This window comes from Terrapene carolina, unplaced genomic scaffold, assembly GCF_002925995.2.
Source record: "Terrapene carolina triunguis isolate 2854851 unplaced genomic scaffold, T_m_triunguis-2.0 Scaffold130, whole genome shotgun sequence".
Lineage (NCBI taxonomy): Eukaryota > Metazoa > Chordata > Testudines > Emydidae > Terrapene > Terrapene triunguis.
The window spans coordinates 27,469,452-27,487,214 of NW_020664481.1; the positions used below are offsets into that span (position 1 = coordinate 27,469,452).

The following is a 17,763-nucleotide window of genomic DNA, read 5'->3' on the forward strand; positions in this document are numbered from 1 at the left end:
GATCGTGGCCCCCACTGGCCGCGGTTCGCCATCCCGGGCCAATGGGGCGGCGGGAAGCGGTGCGGGCGAGGAATGTGCTGGCCGCAGCTTCCCGCCGCCCCCATTGGCCCAGGACGGCGAACCGCAGCCAGTGGGGGCCGCGATTGGCCGAACCTGCCGCGTCAGCAGGTAAATAAACTGGCCCGGCCTGCTAGGGTGCTTACCCTGGCAAGCCGCATGCCAAACGTTGCCGACCCTTGGTTTAGGATTTTACATGAAGCGAGAAAATACATATAAAAATACCAGCAGCTGCCTATGCACTATGGTCCTGATCCAAAGTCCACTAAGTCAATGTGAGTCTTTTTACATTTCAAAGGGTACAGCAAAGCCCATAGTTTCAGTTTCTAATTATGAACTTGCAATGGATCATCAGCATCTAAAAATCACATAGATTAGCTGTCTATATTCTATCATTTGTGCCTGCAAGACTGGATGCCATTTTTGAAAAAAGTAGCCCTCAAATTAGATGCTAAAAGTTACCCAGCCTTAGATAGAATTATGTACTTTAAATACACGCACACACACACACCTTTTCTGTTTTCAACAGAGGACAAAGAGGCAAAAGGTATTTTAAACCATGAAAAACTGATAATTTTATTTTCATTGCTCTAGAACTATACATTTTACATAATTCACATTATGTTTGAATAGATTTTTAATAGAAGAGCCTGTATGAAGTGACATAAAACAAGTATTTACAATGGAAATCCTATCAGACACCCCTCCTCTTAAGTACAACAGTGCTGTTGAGTTCCAAGACAATGTAACAGTACAGCAGGCCTGGGCAAGAATTTATATAGTTCTCTGTAAACATAAGAATACCTTTATATAAAGCCAAGCCAGCATGTTCTTTGCAAAGAAAGGACAGTAGTAAAATCAGCATGAAGCAGAGCAAGTCCATATTTGACAAATCACTCTACTAAAGACAGTGATGTCAACTATAATAAAACATTTTACAGACTAGAAATATGCACCTGTGGGAACCTGGGATAGAGATTTGACAGATTTTGTTTTCTTGGCTCTTTATCAGCAAGTTAATTATAGCAACTTTTCAATCCACTTACAAGTACTATACATAGGGCCAGCTGCAGTAAACACAGGTATATTTTGCTTGGGTAAAGAAAGGTAGAAGTGACAGTAGTGCTTACACATGAAAAGATAATGTTAATTACTATCATATATTCAGAAACCAGTGGCAAATCTAGACTAGCAGGCAGGTTTGCAGGTGTGTATGCTCATACAGTAAAACATAAAAAAGCTTCAGGGCATTAAAACATTTAGACCAATTGCCAAATCATATTGTGCTACCTCCCCACTACTCACCTTCACAGCTGTAACTGTACACAGCTACTGTTGACCTTTCAACCAGATTCTCATCATGGTGCCAGCTCACTGCCATATTCCCCATTCCAAAATAAGGCTCTTGTTTCAAGTACAGCATTTGTAGAGGATCCATATAATTCAATAAAGTCAAGTTATAAGATGTTCTATACTTCAGACTGGTGGAGTCATTCCTTGGTGTATAAAGACTGCTTTGATCTTCTAAGAGGGACCCCTTAATAAAATTAGAAAAATCCTGTTCTCTATCTGTGACAGCAGTATCTTCAGTTTCTTTGGTCCCAGATAAATTTTGTTCTTGCAAAGCCTGGACTGCTTCTATATTCAAGTAGTCATTAAGTTTGATTAAAGCTTTACAAGCTGTAAATAGTTCAGGATGGCAATATTTTATTTCATAATCCTCCATAGGCCATGGAACAGTAAATAGTCTTGTGTTCAAGTATTTGTAAGTGCATCCTGGGTTTCCAATTAATATACGAGATACTGGTGTAAGAAAATCTTTTCCTTTGATCCTAACAAGATCTTGGAAGAAACAATCATGTTTTTGCAAGGTCAAAAAGGCTTCTTGCACTATGTGATGAAGTTCTTGGGGTATCTTATCAGCTTTCCTGAGGAGGAGTTTGGAATATCTGGTCTTCCACTAAAAAATAAATAAATAAACAATTCATTATTTTTGTAAGAACCAGAACATATTTTAAATATCCAGGTATATATTTTTAAGGCTATGCTCATATTCACTACAAAGTAAATCTAGAATGTGATGCAATAAGGAAGACATACTACTTTATATTTGTTTAACATTATAAGGTACAAAACATACATACAGCATCTCTGAAATACATCAGCCAAGTGGGATGCTGCAAAAGCACATCAATAGAGAGAGGGAAAATTTTGGACAAAGACCACAAGGTAAGGAAGCCACATTGTAGACAGAATGCTGGCAAATTGGATCAGTTCCAATATTGACCTCAGGACTCTTACACTCCAGCTTAGTAGGAAGAAACAACCAACTCCAGAGAGACAGGGGCAGGAAGGGGAAAGGGTGACTACAGCTGTGCTGTGCAATTCCTTAATGGTGATGTGAGCAAAGCTTTGTAGCATTACTCTCCTGTATAATTCTTGCAACATTTTTATTAAGGTGATAGGAGCTTGTGAAAGGTGTCAAACTGACGGCCCCATTGTCCTGTACAGTTAGTGCGTGTTTGTGCCATTTATGATTTTGGCCACCATTGTTTGTTTTAGGGAGATTAGTAAGCACAAATGCAGAGGTTTCCCCTCCCCACCACATTTTTATGGGTCAGGCTCTGTGGTTAAGATCTGCTTGTCATGCAGTAGTGTCTACAGCCAGGCAGTAGTGAAACTGCTAGGGCAGCTGGTGTTACATACAGCATTCCTGCCAACATAGGTGCCTAGTTTACCATTAGATAACAGCACTTCCAAAAGGTTCAGATTTGTCTTAAAACAATTTAGCGCAGTTAGAGGGTGTGTGGCACAACATGTGCAGTAATCTGTACTATGTACATTTTCAATGTGTTTCTAGTTCTTTTTCAATTTTGGCATTTTCTAATTGTATCAGTCCAAAATCTCTTTTAACATGTAAACTAGTACTTAGATACCACTGTGGTGAATGTACATAAATGCCTATGTTGATTGGATAGATAGGATGTATTAGATATACACTGGCAACAGCCAACTGTTTGGAGTACATTACTTGGACACCAACCCACACGGAATAACATCCAAACCAGAAATATACACATACGTATAACTGATGCTTTAAAAAGGGCCAATTTCACAAAGCTGAAAACAATTATGAGCCAAATTAGCTAGAAGAAAGAATTTGATCAAAAAAATTTGAGTAATAATAATCCTTAGCTTTTTATCAGTAGGTCTCAACTCACTTTACAAAGGAGTTCAGTATCATTATCCCATAGTACAGAAAGGGAAACTGAGGCACAGAGGTGAAGCATCTTGCCCAAAGTTACCCAGCAGGCCAGTGGCTGAGCTGGGAATAGAACACAGGTCTCCTGAATCCCACTCTAATGATCTATCCACTAGGCTACACTGCTTCTCCATGATAATTTTATTTGATACCTAAAAATGCACAATAGAGAAAGAAAGAAAGCTACACTGGTTAAAAAACCAACCAGGCTTAGGGGAAAAGTGAATGCAACTATACAAAAAATAAAATATATTTCTCATCACGAACAAATGAAAAAAAGGGGAAGCTGATAGCAATGAACATAAATCAGAAGCTTGAAATTGTAGAAAATTGATTCAAGAAGCAAAAAAGACACAAGGACAAATCAAGGGCCAGCAGAATTAAGGTCAATAAGGAGTTTTTTAAAATACATTAGGAACAAAAGGAATCCTAACCATGATACTGATCCATTGCTAGATAGAAATGGTACAATTGTCAATAATGCAGAAAAAGCAGAAGTGTCCAATAAATATTTCTGTTCTATATTTGGTAAAAACCCATGTGATACATTTACATCATGATGATGGTGATGATGATGAAATACTTTCTATTCCACTAGTATCTCAGAAAGATGTTAAAACAGCAGCTACTAAAGACAGGCTTTTTAAAATCATCAGGTCTAGTTTACTTTCATCCAAGAGTTTTAAAAGAGCTGGCTGAGGAGCAACTGAACCAGTAATGTTGATATTCAATAAATCTTGGAATACTGGGGAAGCTCCAGAGAACTGGAAGAAAACTAATGTTGTGCCAATATTTAAAAAGTTTAAATGGGATGACCCGAGAAATTATAGGCCTGCCAGCCTGATGTCATTTCAGGGCATTGTAATGGAATGGCTGATACAGGACTCAATTAATAAATAATTAAAGGAGGGTATGTAATTAATGCCAATCAACATGGGTTTATGGAAAATAGATCTTGCAAAAATAATGTAATATATTTTTGTTGACATTACACATTTGGATGATAGAAGTAATCATGTTGATGTAATATACTTAGACTTCTGAAAGGCATTTGACTTGGTACCACATGACATATTAACAAAATAGAACAATACAACTTTGACATGCCACACATTAAATGGATTAACAACTGGCTAACTTTTAATTTTAACTTGTAATTTTAAAAGTGGAATCATTATCAAGCAGCTGTGTTTTTAGTAGGATTCTACAAAGATAGTGTAGGCCAAGAACCAATCTAACATTTTTATCAATGACCTGAAAAAACAAAATTATTTCTGATAAAGTTTGCAGAGGACACAAAAATTGCGGGAGTGGTAAATAATGAAGAAGACAGGTCATTGATATTGAGCGATCTGGAGTGCTTGATAAACTGAGCACAGGCTAACAATATGCATTTCAATACTGCCAAAGGTAAAGCCATATCTCTAGGAACAAAGAATGCAGGCCATACTGGTGGATTCTATCCTGGGAAAGGGGGACTCTGCCAATTAATTTCAATTTTCACCACAAGAAAGGAATACAGTGCAGTTAAATTAAATCTCTAAGGTTATCAATCCAATGCACTAATAATTGGGCTGACCATTTGTAGAATAGGGCTGTACCTCCATCTCATTTTTTTCCCTTTTATCAATCCAGGCAAAAATCAGCATGTCGTTCTTCATTAATAATCTAGTCACATTTTAAATGCATCCTTACATAACACTTAGAGCTTCGAACAAGAGAAAGTACATGGTTGCTTCTTAAAGGAACACTATTTTATTTAGATTTATAAAATATGAAGAGGTATCCATCCCAAGCTATAAGCAGCCTTGTATAACTTAATTTTCACAACACATAATAGGCTGTTTGTCCTACTCTAAGGAAAAAAAATACAAATATGCACAGCTGACATGATAAAATAAAATAATATCCCTTCTATATCAGCTCATTCCTTTCAAAATCCCTGGGAGAAAAAAATTGGACCTTGACATTGCTGCAGTTGTTACTGGATGTTAAATGATTGCAAATAGGATGGGAGTTGGACCATAACACAAGCTCTATCTAAGGATTTGATCCACACTGTGAAAAAAGTTTGTGAACCCCCATTATAGAGCAAGTGTCAGTCCATTATCTTTATATTTACTCTGCTGAAAAAAAACAAAACAAAAGCCCAATCATTGCAGTCCCTCTGTGAAACATGTCAACAGTTGAGACCATTGCTGAACACTAAACTGGAAGACTGCTAGTTGCAACAGGGAATGCACAAAAAATACAGTACTAGTACAGCTGGGTTAAGCAACATTGAAAAATCTTCCTCTCAGGAACTGTAAGGTTATGATGCCCATATAAATAAAGAGGAAATAATACAGTAAAATTCATCAGCAGCAAAGTTTTTTTTATTATTTTGTGCAAATATTTCGATGCATTATTTGAAACACTCTGGGATTCCCATTCTACTCCTTGCAAACAGAGTATAGGTCTGAGATGCATCTTGCCTACCTAAAGAGAAGTGACTGTAAAGTATTTAAGGCCTGTAGAATGAACTGTTATCCTGGAACTCTGCGTAAAATTCTAAAAACACTTAATCGCAACAAAAGCACTTAAACAACATGGATTTTTGTTTTGAGAACAGGATTTTTGTTGATGTTCCTGACCTGTGCCAAAGTTATTCAGTTTACAAACAGCGCTTTTTGAGGGAACACATCTAGTGGGAAAATGTGGTAGAGACTTTGATCAACATCCTGCATTTTTTGCATGTACAAACTGAAAGTTTTAAATACTAGGGAATGACTTAAGGGCTGGTGGGTTGTTCATCTTTGCACTGTGTGTGTTCAGTGTGTCTCTTTCCATTTGCATTTACTTTATATTCTGCTCCAAATTATGGTCTTAATTGGATTAGTTACAGACTTCCTACCTCCAGGCCTTGGTGTTTCTCATTCTGACAATTTAACCCTATTTACCCTTGGACAGAGGCTGCCAGTTCACTTAACACTGCCTTCACTGGTCCCTGCCGCCAAGAAAGGGAAGAGTCCATCAAGCAACTGGGTCTAGCTTACTATTACAATCTTTGGGCCAGAAGATACATCATCCTCTTTTTAGCCTGAGTTCCTGCTCAGCCAAGGAAAGAGCCTCTGTCTCCTGCCTGAACCAACAACAATCACATTCACAACTGCCTTTTCATCACCTAACCATCAAAGGTATAACTCAGAATCGGTTCTCTACCTAACTATATTTCCATCTTCTGTCTCTCCAAGTTTAAATGGTTAAACTTGATTTTGTAACTTGCTATTACACTTAGGTTTTGAAAATCATGTGTTATTAACGAGTTGAAATAGAAAGCATCCAAAGAACGCTATTTTAGCAGTAACAATGGGGTTGCATTAGATACTAACTGATTAATAAACCATGACATTATTGGGTGGTACACCTCTACCCCGATATAACGCTGTCCTCGGGAGCCAAAAAATCTTACTGCGTTATAGGTGAAACCGCGTTATATCGAACTTGCTTTGATCCACCGGAATGCGCAGCCCCGCCCCCCCCCCGGAGCGCTGCTTTACCATGTTATATCCAAATTCATGTTATATCGGGCCGGGTTATATAAGGGTAGAGGTGAAATTGTTAAAATTAATTTAATATATTGTATGCTAAAAGTTTCACATGACTATCCACAAAAATTCCCAAGGAAGCATTTTTTTAAAAACTGATTTCAGTGGGAACTGCAGGTACTCAGCAACTCTGACAATGAGTTGAGGTCAGCTGCTTGGAGAACAGAGCAGCAGCCAAGACCCAAAGAGCTAAGAAGATGACCACTTCCCCGCTTTCCTGGCACATGTGGGGAAGGAGACTCTGAGCTGGGCCACATGACTGCTGAGCCCCATGAGCTGCTTGAAGAATATTGTGAAAAACATCATTACTAATAATCATTACTGAAAATAATTATTGAGGAATTTTATGTCAATGAGTATTTTCAACTCTGGGGTGTGTGTGCACGCGCGCACATGAGGATGGGAATGAAGGCTATTTCATGGAGATAAAATATTTAATGCTACTACAGAATCTAGGGGTGCTTCTAGTATTTAGTTCTTGCCACAAAATCCGATCCCATTGTGCACGGGTATATAAGGCTCTGCAAATAAGTAATGCTTAAGGAATAAATTAATGCTTTAGTAGTTCACTTGTGTAGCATCACTGCTGGATTTCTTTGCACAACTTTAACATAAGAGAAGCCCAAATTAGACTTTTATATTAATCAATAGCCAAATCACATGCATCATCATTACAAATTTAGGAAGGCGCTGTATATTTTAATACAGTTTTAAAAACACCATTAATCTACTGAAGTTGTTACATGAATCGCATGAGTAAAGTTTCAAGCAAAGAAATAAACAAAGAGAGGATGGAATTAAACAAGATGCTGCAAAGCAATTGGAAGTCTGAAAATACACATCTGAAAGGAAGATGCCGTGCTTATTCAAACGCACCAATATTTCACTCTCCTTTTAAAACATGGAGGTAATGTGTTCCACATTTCAATGTCAGCCAAATCAGAAGCATGTTACCTTTGGCTTGTGCACTAAGATTACATGCTTAAAAACTATTTTATCAATATTTCTTACATGGTGTCTTTAGAGTTCTACCCTAAAAAGCACACACTGGAATCTCAGAAGAAAACAGGAAGTGGAAACACATTTTAAACATATCATCTGAAAATATTGTTTGGTATTCTTTAAATCTCCAACCAGCCGTCATGCTATGCCCTGCACAAGGAAAGCATTAAGGGATCAGGAAACAGGGTAAACACTGAATTCTTATTGAACACCACCATGTTGGTTGAAAAGAATCATGTCCTGTATGCTGTCACTCTTACAGCAGGTGTTAAAGGTCAGTTCGTATTGATGCTGCTAGAAGTAGTTATGGCACTAATAACTTCAGGAATGAACATGAACATTCTGTGCTTAATTTTTCATATGTGTATTACATAAACAGTATTTAAAAATTAGCCATGTTGTGGCGTCTAACACATAATTTGTTTTCAAGAGACATGATAACCCCACCACTGAAGCACCTGACTACAGCTGCAAACCAGTGAAGAGGTCCCCTGATAAGCAAGTTGACACTTATATTTCACATCATGAGATGTTATGTTTCATTGAAGACATTTGGGAAATCCTCTGATTTATTACTATGATTTTTTTCTAGTGTTTTTCTCAGATGCTGTTCACTATTTAATTTCCAAAAGGGACATTGCTCTGGGTGAGGTTTGTGGTCCCATTCTAAAATCCCTGATCGGGAAAAATGCCCATTGAAAAGGAAGTGCAATGGAAGTACTTTTAAAGTAGGGACTTCGGGACTGTGCTCAGAATATATCTTCCTGCCTGTAGGCATGCAGCAGCTTTTGAATGATATTCTACCTAACCCTCCCAACATCATTTTGTTCAAACCACATTGCTCACAAGTGGGGATTTCTTAAGTAAGACAGGTCGTTCAAAACAAGGAAAGCCATACAGACTAACCTACAGTACATCATCATGCATTTTGTTTTATTTTGGGTATGTCTTCACTACCGGTCGGATCGGCAGGCAGCAATAGAACCAGCGGGGATTGATTTATCGCGTCTAGACGCGATAAATCGATCCCCGAGCGCTCTCCTGTCGACTCCTGTACGCCAGCTCGGTGAGAGGCGCAGGCAGAGTTGACGAGGGAGCGGTAGCAGTTGACTCACCATAGTGAAGACACCACGGTAAGTAGATCTAAGTACGTGGACTTCTGCTACGTTATTCTTAGATCGATTGTTTTCTATAGTCTCTCCCTTTTTTCCCATTTAAGTACATGTAGGTACTATGGAAATAACATTAGTGGTAGGAGCGGAACTTTGTGACATCCACAGCTGCTATTTAAGTAAGAATTTAAAATTCATATCATGGTTATTAAATGAAAGGTGTTTGTGATGTTTATCGTTACCACATTTGTGTGCAAATGCACATGCATGCACACACAAACTAAACAGGAGGCATATTTTATGTACATACATTGCAAACTTACTCAGTATAATCCTTCCAAGGCTATAACAGTTCAGTTGTTATCTCACCTTCTGGCAATCAGTTCTACCCATGTTCATTTGGTGCTTGATCCAACACCCACTGATGTCAATGGGAGACTTCAATAGGCTTTGTGTAAGATCCTTGATCTTTTCAATAGCACTGATTACTTTAATTTGGTCTAATTTGATTGCTTATCTTCTTCCCAAAGCCCTTCTACCTGTATGGATGCTGTGAGACTCCACGTGGCAGCCTCAGCTCAATCATGTCTTTCCCGGTCACCTCTACAGGGAAGGGCTAGGGAAGTGTGGAGGACACACAGCTAGGCTCAAGCTATCAGGCCCAGACGCAGGTATAAAAGGAAGTGGAAACAGACAGTAGGGGATGTAACAGGATCAAGGAAGGAGAAAATGGTGATTGGCTCGGACCCTAAAAGGGGCAAGAACTTTTACTGAACGTTGGTGAGACCCTGGAAAGTCTGTTTGCTGTTTTGGTTTGGTTTGGGAGAAGGACGCTAACAAGAAAAGCGCTCCATAATAGTGCTTTTCTTGTTGGTAGTGAGGTTGTCCACCATGTGTTTTATTACTATTTATATTACAGTAAAGGCTCCAATAGGATCTCTGTCCCATTGTGTTAGGCACTGTACAAATATGTAAAAACAGACAAAGCCCCAAAGACCTCAAAACAGGTGAGAAAGACAAAGGAGAGAAGAAAGGAAATATTATCATCCCTTTTTTACAGATGGAGAGTAAGGCACAGAAAGATCAAGTGACTTGCCCAAGATCACACAGGAAGTCTGTGAAACTGAGCCAGGAGTTGAACCCAGACCACCCTTTCTCTCTGCAATGTGGAAAGCTGCCGTCTTAAAATTCTTCTTGTACATGAGCTCCTGCAAAAAAATACCCTCCCTTCCTGCAGCACAAGACCAAGGCTGTTTTTTTGCTACTATATGCATCTTTGAGCCACATGTCAATACAAGAAAGTTGACACGGCTGTAATGTAGGAACTCTTGCTATAGTTGTTCAGGCTAAGTAAGAGATTCCTTTTTATGTCTTTCATCTTACTGAATGTGTTCCAACCTCATTTGACTGAACTTACAATTCTTTCCACATGTTTTCTATTTGACCTGAGAAAGGTCCAAGATACACGTAGCAGTATTCTTCTAGCTCTTTAATGCTATGCCTCTGTATACTAATTTGGTTTAGTTATGTGACTATTGGGCCTGTTTTAGCTTTCCTTAAATTTCATTTGAGGCATGCGTTCTGGCTTTTGTAGTTCAGGTTCTATGCCAAGTTTTAACCATTGTGTATTGTTTGTGACTAGAATTAGAAGCATAATTAAGCCACATATTCTAAATCTCATTTTTAAAGACTCTTCATCTCTGCCAAATCCAGTCTACAGAACATGTTCTCTATATGATTTAAGTCATGAAGACCTCTGAAAGAACAGTGACTCCTGGTGCTCTTTTTACTCCATCCAGTCAAGCATGAGATATTGCAAATCAACGTCATACAATTCACTTGACCACAAATTACAAGAAAACACAAAAACAGAAAGTTCTTTATATGTTATGTGAGCTTTTACTTTAAACAAAGATTAAAAAGGAGACTTTTAGAGCTACCATTTACAAGTGTGAACTAAAGATCAAATGGTAAAATCCTGGTCCTGTTGAAGTCAATGGCAAAACTCCCATTGACTTCAGAAGGATTTCACACCAAGGTTCCTGATTCTGCTCTGTCCTGAGTGCTGAAGAATCTCACCCTTCACTTCATACACCAAGACCCCACCTATGTCAGTCCTCAGAAAGGAATTAGAAGAAGTGACATTTTAGTCTTGTCAGCTCTAATAGTGCACCAGTAAATAAAGATTGGTTTGCTGTTTGATAAGAATGCCCAAACAAGTTTACTATAAATAAGGTTAAAAATAAGATACAATACCAGTTGGTGGAATTCGGCATCTCTAGATGTCAGATATGGAAGCCAACTCTCTCCAAGTTCTTCAAGAAGCTTTTGTTTCTGTTTAAACAAAACAAAAAAAGTATGACATGAAATTAGTCAAAGAAGCCAGCAGCAGTTAAATAATAAACTAGTTGCATTAGGAATATAAAAAATATAGAAAGTTAGTATTGTTTCACTAGCCAAAATTTAAGAAAACACATCTTAAATAAACAAGGAGAAGTAGATGCAACCTCATCTTAATTGAGTTTCCCCAATTTCAGTTGAGTAGTTTCAGAGGATTAAATACAGTACTTTTTGGTATCCTCAGTTCTTCCTTAGGAGAATCTCCCTTACTATACTAAAAAAGTACACTCATCCTTAAAGGTTCTGCAGAACTTTGCCTGGTTTAAATGCTGAATCTTGTTTATTTCTTTGCTTTTCTTTGTTTTCTGCTTCAAATTCTGGGTTTAATGGATGTAAACCCTTGTGTACCCCAGGCTGTGGTTTAATAAACTCTAAACAATCCTGAATTCTGTTTTAGACTGTGTCTCATATAGTGTCTGTTCGTTCCCGCCAATCAGAAAAGAAAAGGAAACTTCGTCCTCTTTACCTCTTCTCCAATCCAATCTTCCAACTTGACTTCATGTGGACCAGGAAATCTGCCTGCCCAAGGAAATAGCTTCATATCACAGTTGTGGCTCATAGTCACCTACCACCTGACTGTAAAAAGAAGAGCTTCCCCCTCCTTTTCCTTCTCATGTTTTTTCTTTCATCTTTGTTTTTTCTGAGTGGCTGGGGCAATTAATTTGACAGAACTAACAGCTTTCTGAGTAAAATGAGAATGTTTTGGTTGTAATCTACTTAATATTTCTATCATTTAAGAAAATGATTAAGAAAAGCAGGTTTGTAACCTGTAATTTTCCTCCATGTATGTCTTAATAAAATAGATAGCTGACACTGTGTGTGTTTATTATGGAGTTAACACCATAGACCATGAAAGAGAGAGAGTTTGGCACTAGCCATAGAGTTTTTGAAGCAATAATTTTTAAACCATGACAGGCCAATGTACATTCCACCCCATCAGTCAAATTCCATCTTTGCCTAAACCGGATATAAGAGGAGAATATTGAGAAAGTGTAAGATTCTGCTCAACATTCCTGGTCAATATTTCCTTTGCCTCTCCTAGTGCATCTCATCTGTGTCTCTCTTTTACCTTTTAAGGACTGTACCTTGTGCAGTACTGAGCATATCACTGCTCATTAACAAATAATTAATAAAAATTATATTGACACTAACAGCAGTTAGAAATGCCACAAGAGGCTAAAAGTTAGCCTTAACATTTGAATACTTGGATACAAGGGGCTTCAAATCCTTAATATATTTCTTCTTTAAATATTTTCCACCATATAAACACAACTATGAGAAATATTTACTTTTTTTGCATATTAAAAATGTTCATGTGGTACAAGAAAAAAGTATGTGTATGAAATCAGAAATGTAATACATTTTATAACAATGTTAAAACTGTGAAACAAATCAAAAAGCTCACATCAAATTAAAAAAATCAAAATTAGTATTTGCATCTGAGAAGAATGAAAATATTACACGGACCAATCTCTGATCTTATAATAAAAACAGAGACAAAACAAGCTAAACTATTAAGAACACAAATGCAATGCTAGGGTATAAAAGACAAAATATAAATTTTCACTATTGTTGTCTTGAGGTTATAGCATAAGGCAAATAAAGAGTATGCTTCACTTGTGGAGGGAAACACTGAAGTATTATGGCTATCAGGTTGGTCAGACAGTCTGAACCAAAAGCAGGTAGCACAGACTAATAACATCACCACTGACATTCACTGATCCTAACTAGACTGACAAGAACAGCATTGACATTTACAAACTAGAAATATACTCTGATCTCTCAGTCTATAGTTTTCTTTGGGGACACTTTATAAACTGACAATGAGTCATTGGTGAAACCAAGCAGAATGTAACTTTAGATTAAGTTGGCAAACATGTTTGTGTGCTGCATATTCCCAAACAGTCATTCTTTTATGTTACAAAAAACATTGTATGATTTTTATGTTAACATTATTTATTACATTGACAACAGTAGGCTGCCTTTGCTGACGTTGAAACATACACTTATAACTCTTCTCTTGTTTGTACAATAAAAGTATATTAAACTACACAAAAATCAGAACGCAAGGCTAGCAGACAGAGGAGGAGAAACACCTCTGACCATTTTTTTGTCAAATGCCAAGCTCTTGGCAAAAGCACACAACATTAAAACGCACTCTTGAGTGTGGGTAGTACTAGCTCACATTTGATTGTCAGATCTGGCTAAGTGCTGCTCCTCGGCTTGATGTACAGACAAATATACACAGCTGGGTGGTATAACACACTGCTCTTCTCATATACAAGAAGCTGTCTCATAGATGTCAAATACATCAAGCTACTCACAAATTCCTCCAAAATATATAAAAAAAAAAAGAAAAATCAAAGACCCAGCTATACCAGCTGGCTGTAGACTAGGTATAAGGAGTGTTACATAAGTGGTGTATTTACAGCAACTTCAGCAGGTGCAGAAAAGATGGAAAGATCTTTTAAAAATGTAACATTATCCATTACTAAGTAGCTTAAAGAGACATTTTTTCTACATCTGACTCCTTAAAATTCTTTGTAATTAACAAGACCTTAGAAACAGAATATTGATATCTGGTTTCAAATAAAATCTCTGCTTGTGTCTTCCAATTGGCTTTTATACTGAGACTGTCTGTTGACATGTGGGGATTATGTCTTGCTTAGATGCATCATCATCATGTACTTGCACTGCTCTGGAAATCTATATACGCCTGCTCCTCTGTCTTCTGAGATAGGAGTGGATCTCTGTGTAAATACATTTCATGGATTGCTATGACTGTTAAGAGACATTATTTAGGCGTGGAGCTGAGTACAGAACTGGAAGCCAGGAACACCTGCATTCTAAACCCAACTCTAACATTTGTAATAAACTGGCATTATGCACACGTGTGTTCCTAGTGACTGGCTCATAGTGAGCAAAAGGAATGTACTACCACCAGTTAAGCAAGCTCTCTGTTAGCTTCAATGATAGAGGACCGTGTTTTTGTGCAACTTCCTCCATGCAATTTTTGTATGTCTATATCCCTTTACTAGCAATGAGTTAATGTACCAGTAGCCGTTGCTAAGATCCACAATGAGATGTGGAATCCATCTCCATAACTACACGCCTATTTGTTGACAGCAGGAACAGTAACTGGTGCAGAGAAATGCCCTGTCTGTTACATAATCAGGGAGTGTAATGAAGGTGCAGCAAAAGTACACTGTCTGACTTTACATTCTGAAATATTATATGCCTGGTTAACTGTTTACCAATTAAGCAGTTCAAGGGGAACACTTAGTGACATTCTCCAGCCAGGCAGCATGGCTGTACAAAAATTATCTGCCTAATGTATCATCATGCAGGGCATCAATACCATTTCCAAATAGATTTCCTTTCCTCTTACTTGTAAAACTACACAACACATAAGAACCCTATTCAGTGTATGTGCTATGAAAACTAAGCACGGACTAGTTTTTCAAATGAAAATTCCCCACCTGTGCAAACACCATCATGCAGGAAAGCCAGAAGATTGTAAAGTACCTCCAAGTTACAGACCAAGACCTTGGTTTGAACCCGTACTGTAGATCATATTTAGACATATGATGTTACAAGAATTTCTAACCATAAAATATCTTTAGAAATGAAAGAAGCACAAGTTAAATTTTGCAATGTAGCATATGATGTATGTATCATTCATTGAAAAGATGATATTTTTCTCACACAAATAGTCTCAATGACATCAAGGCAAGCAAGATTTGCCTCTTAATGGGGAATTTAAATTTGGATTAGGGTGTTCTAAAATAATTAGGAGAAAAGAACCATGCCGCATCATTACGGCTCTCTCTTCTGTCACTCTCAAATGCAATTTTAAAGGTGCCTATCATCTTTGTATCTAAGCGCTGAGTACAACAGGTATCTCCACTTTTGAAATAAGTTAAACAACAGAAGTGAAATACTTGGCTATTACAAATAACTAACATTAAATTGTTACCATGCCCTAGTAGAAATGACAGCTATCAGATTTGTTGACAGTTACAAGAGGATGATATACAACCACAGAAATGGGTGGGCACTGCTTGAAACAGGATTAATATGACCAAACTGAATGACCCAAACTAACTCCAAAGAGTGATCAATTTACAAAAAAAAAAAAAAAAAAAAAAAAACACGAAAATCTGGTCGGTGAGTTAAAGATAGCCCTGGGCATTCTGCTGCCATGCATTTCTCACATATGCAGGATGTTACTAGAGAAAAAAGATCAGTTTCACTACACCAAGTAATCTCTCTGGACATGAAGCAAGACCACATACACATGTAATAAGTCAGCCATACACTTCCAAAATATAGTCTACAAATAACTATTCCTTCTAAATGTTAAGAACTATTGATTTATAGCGATGTACCAACCTTTGACCTTAATGAGTCACACAGCCAAAATCCCATATAACATTTTGAAAATACAGGAGATGAAGTTTAAACAAACTAAGGGCTTGTCTACACTCACCGGAGGATCGACGCTGCAGCGATCGATGCATCAGCAGTCAATTCAGCGAAGACCCATCGACGTTGCATAGTGTGGACCCCGTGGTAAGTAAATCTAAGCTACATCGATTTGAGTTACACTATTCACATAACTCAAATTGTGTAGCTTAAATCGACTTTTCCCTTTAGCGTAGACAAGGCCTAAGATTCTGAGGCCTTGTCTACACTATGCCTGAAAGTTGATCTAAGCTACACAATTTGAGTTATGTTAATAGCGTAACTCAAGTCGACATAGCTTAGATGTACTTACTGCAGAGTTTACACTATGCGATGTCGACTGGAAACATTCTCCCGTCGACTCCCCGTACTCTACTCAATCCGGTGGAGTACAGTAGTCAACGGGAGAGTGATCGGCGGTCGATTTAGCGGGTCTTCACTAGACCCGCTAAATCGACCACCGTTGCATTGATCGCCGCAGCGTCGATCCTCCAGTAAGTGTACACAAGCCCTATAAAAGCATGAGCGAGAAAGTGGATTTTCCTTCCACCAATACCACCTCACTGTTCTCTGAGCAGGATCTGCAGAGCAATGCACTCCTAGACTGAGAGATCACTCTCATCATATGAATCATTCAGGAAAGCGTTTGGATTTTTCTCTCTTTGACGTGCAGGTGACCTTTGAGAGAAATGGAGGCCTGAGATGAGTAAAGGGCCACTATTGGTCTTAAATTGGAGAATACACCAGTGCTACTACATCCAATACTGCAAGTAAAGGAGGAGACAGAAAACTGATTGAATGGGGAAAAAAGTCCCTGTTGATTCTGCTCAGAAAATTACAAAGGAATAAGGGCAAAGGGAATAAGAGAAGACATCCACCCATCTGTACATAGGTGAGTAAAGCCAATGATGCCTGTCTGCTTGGCAGTTGGCATCCTCTCTCTCAGATGCACTAATTTAAGACTAGATAAAGGAAGGTGATTTACCCCAGGCTGGCTGGGAGCACTGGCAGTACCAGAAGGCTCCTGCAAACATTGACTATGGCAACTGAGATATTGCGGGTGAGGAGGTGACAATGGACCCACTGAACAAGTACCGATGAAGCAGGCAGCTAATTCTTGGTCCTCTATTGAGAGGAAAGGGCTGTTTGCCTGAGTGAACAGCAGGAGAAGCTGCTGTCCACAGAAAGTTATGCTCATCCTTCCACCTCATTTAGAAAGGGAATTCTCATGATTTAAAAAAAAAAAAATACCCCACTCTGAAATCCCCACATCAAACCCTTTCCTTCAGTCCAAGCACACACCTGCCTATTCTCAACTTATGATTGGCAGCATGCAGAATAAAGTAAAGATCTGTCACATCTCAGAAGAAAAAAGCATTTAGGCAGCTGTTACAAAAATAATGAAATGACTCAAGTACAATATTAATCCTATTGTCGCATATTCTTAACCGTTCATCATCCTGTTCCCTGTTATTTTCACATAAAATCTTGCATAAATCTTTGATGGTTTTTTTCATATATGCTGTATATCTCTGAAACATACAGGGAATAGGAGTCTCCTATACAATTAAACTATGAATAATTATAGAGTAAAAAATGGAGGTGTATGGATACCAACCCATAAACATAAGCTATTTATTTTCTGTACAGGTGATTAAAAGGTATTTTGAAATTGCATAAAGGGCCAGACCGTGGCCCATCCTGCATGTCAACACAAGGCAGCAAAAGGGGGTGTAAGACTAGATTGTTGCCACTTACACACAGGGAGAATGGATGCTCAATAAAACCTCTATGTCCCCACCTTTGCACAGGTGGGTGGAAAGTGGCAAAAGAGGACGGAGCCTGGACTCCATACCCCAGCATTTGTAGCAGTATAATT

The 17,763-nt window shown here is 38.2% G+C and overlaps 1 protein-coding gene across 1 annotated transcript in view; it reads right to left on the bottom strand.

The window, feature by feature from the left end:
- Positions 1-11,979, bottom strand: part of FTO (FTO alpha-ketoglutarate dependent dioxygenase) — a 270,679-nt gene extending 258,700 nt beyond the window's left edge. Inside the window, exons 1-3 of the mRNA XM_029911787.1 lie at positions 11,887-11,979; positions 11,277-11,354; positions 1,363-2,017 (exon numbers count right to left, since the gene is read on the bottom strand). Coding sequence (XP_029767647.1) covers positions 1,363-2,017; positions 11,277-11,354; positions 11,887-11,979 — 826 coding nt within the window. The remainder of the gene's footprint in view (positions 1-1,362; positions 2,018-11,276; positions 11,355-11,886) is intronic.
- Between the last annotated feature and the right edge of the window lie 5,784 nt (positions 11,980-17,763).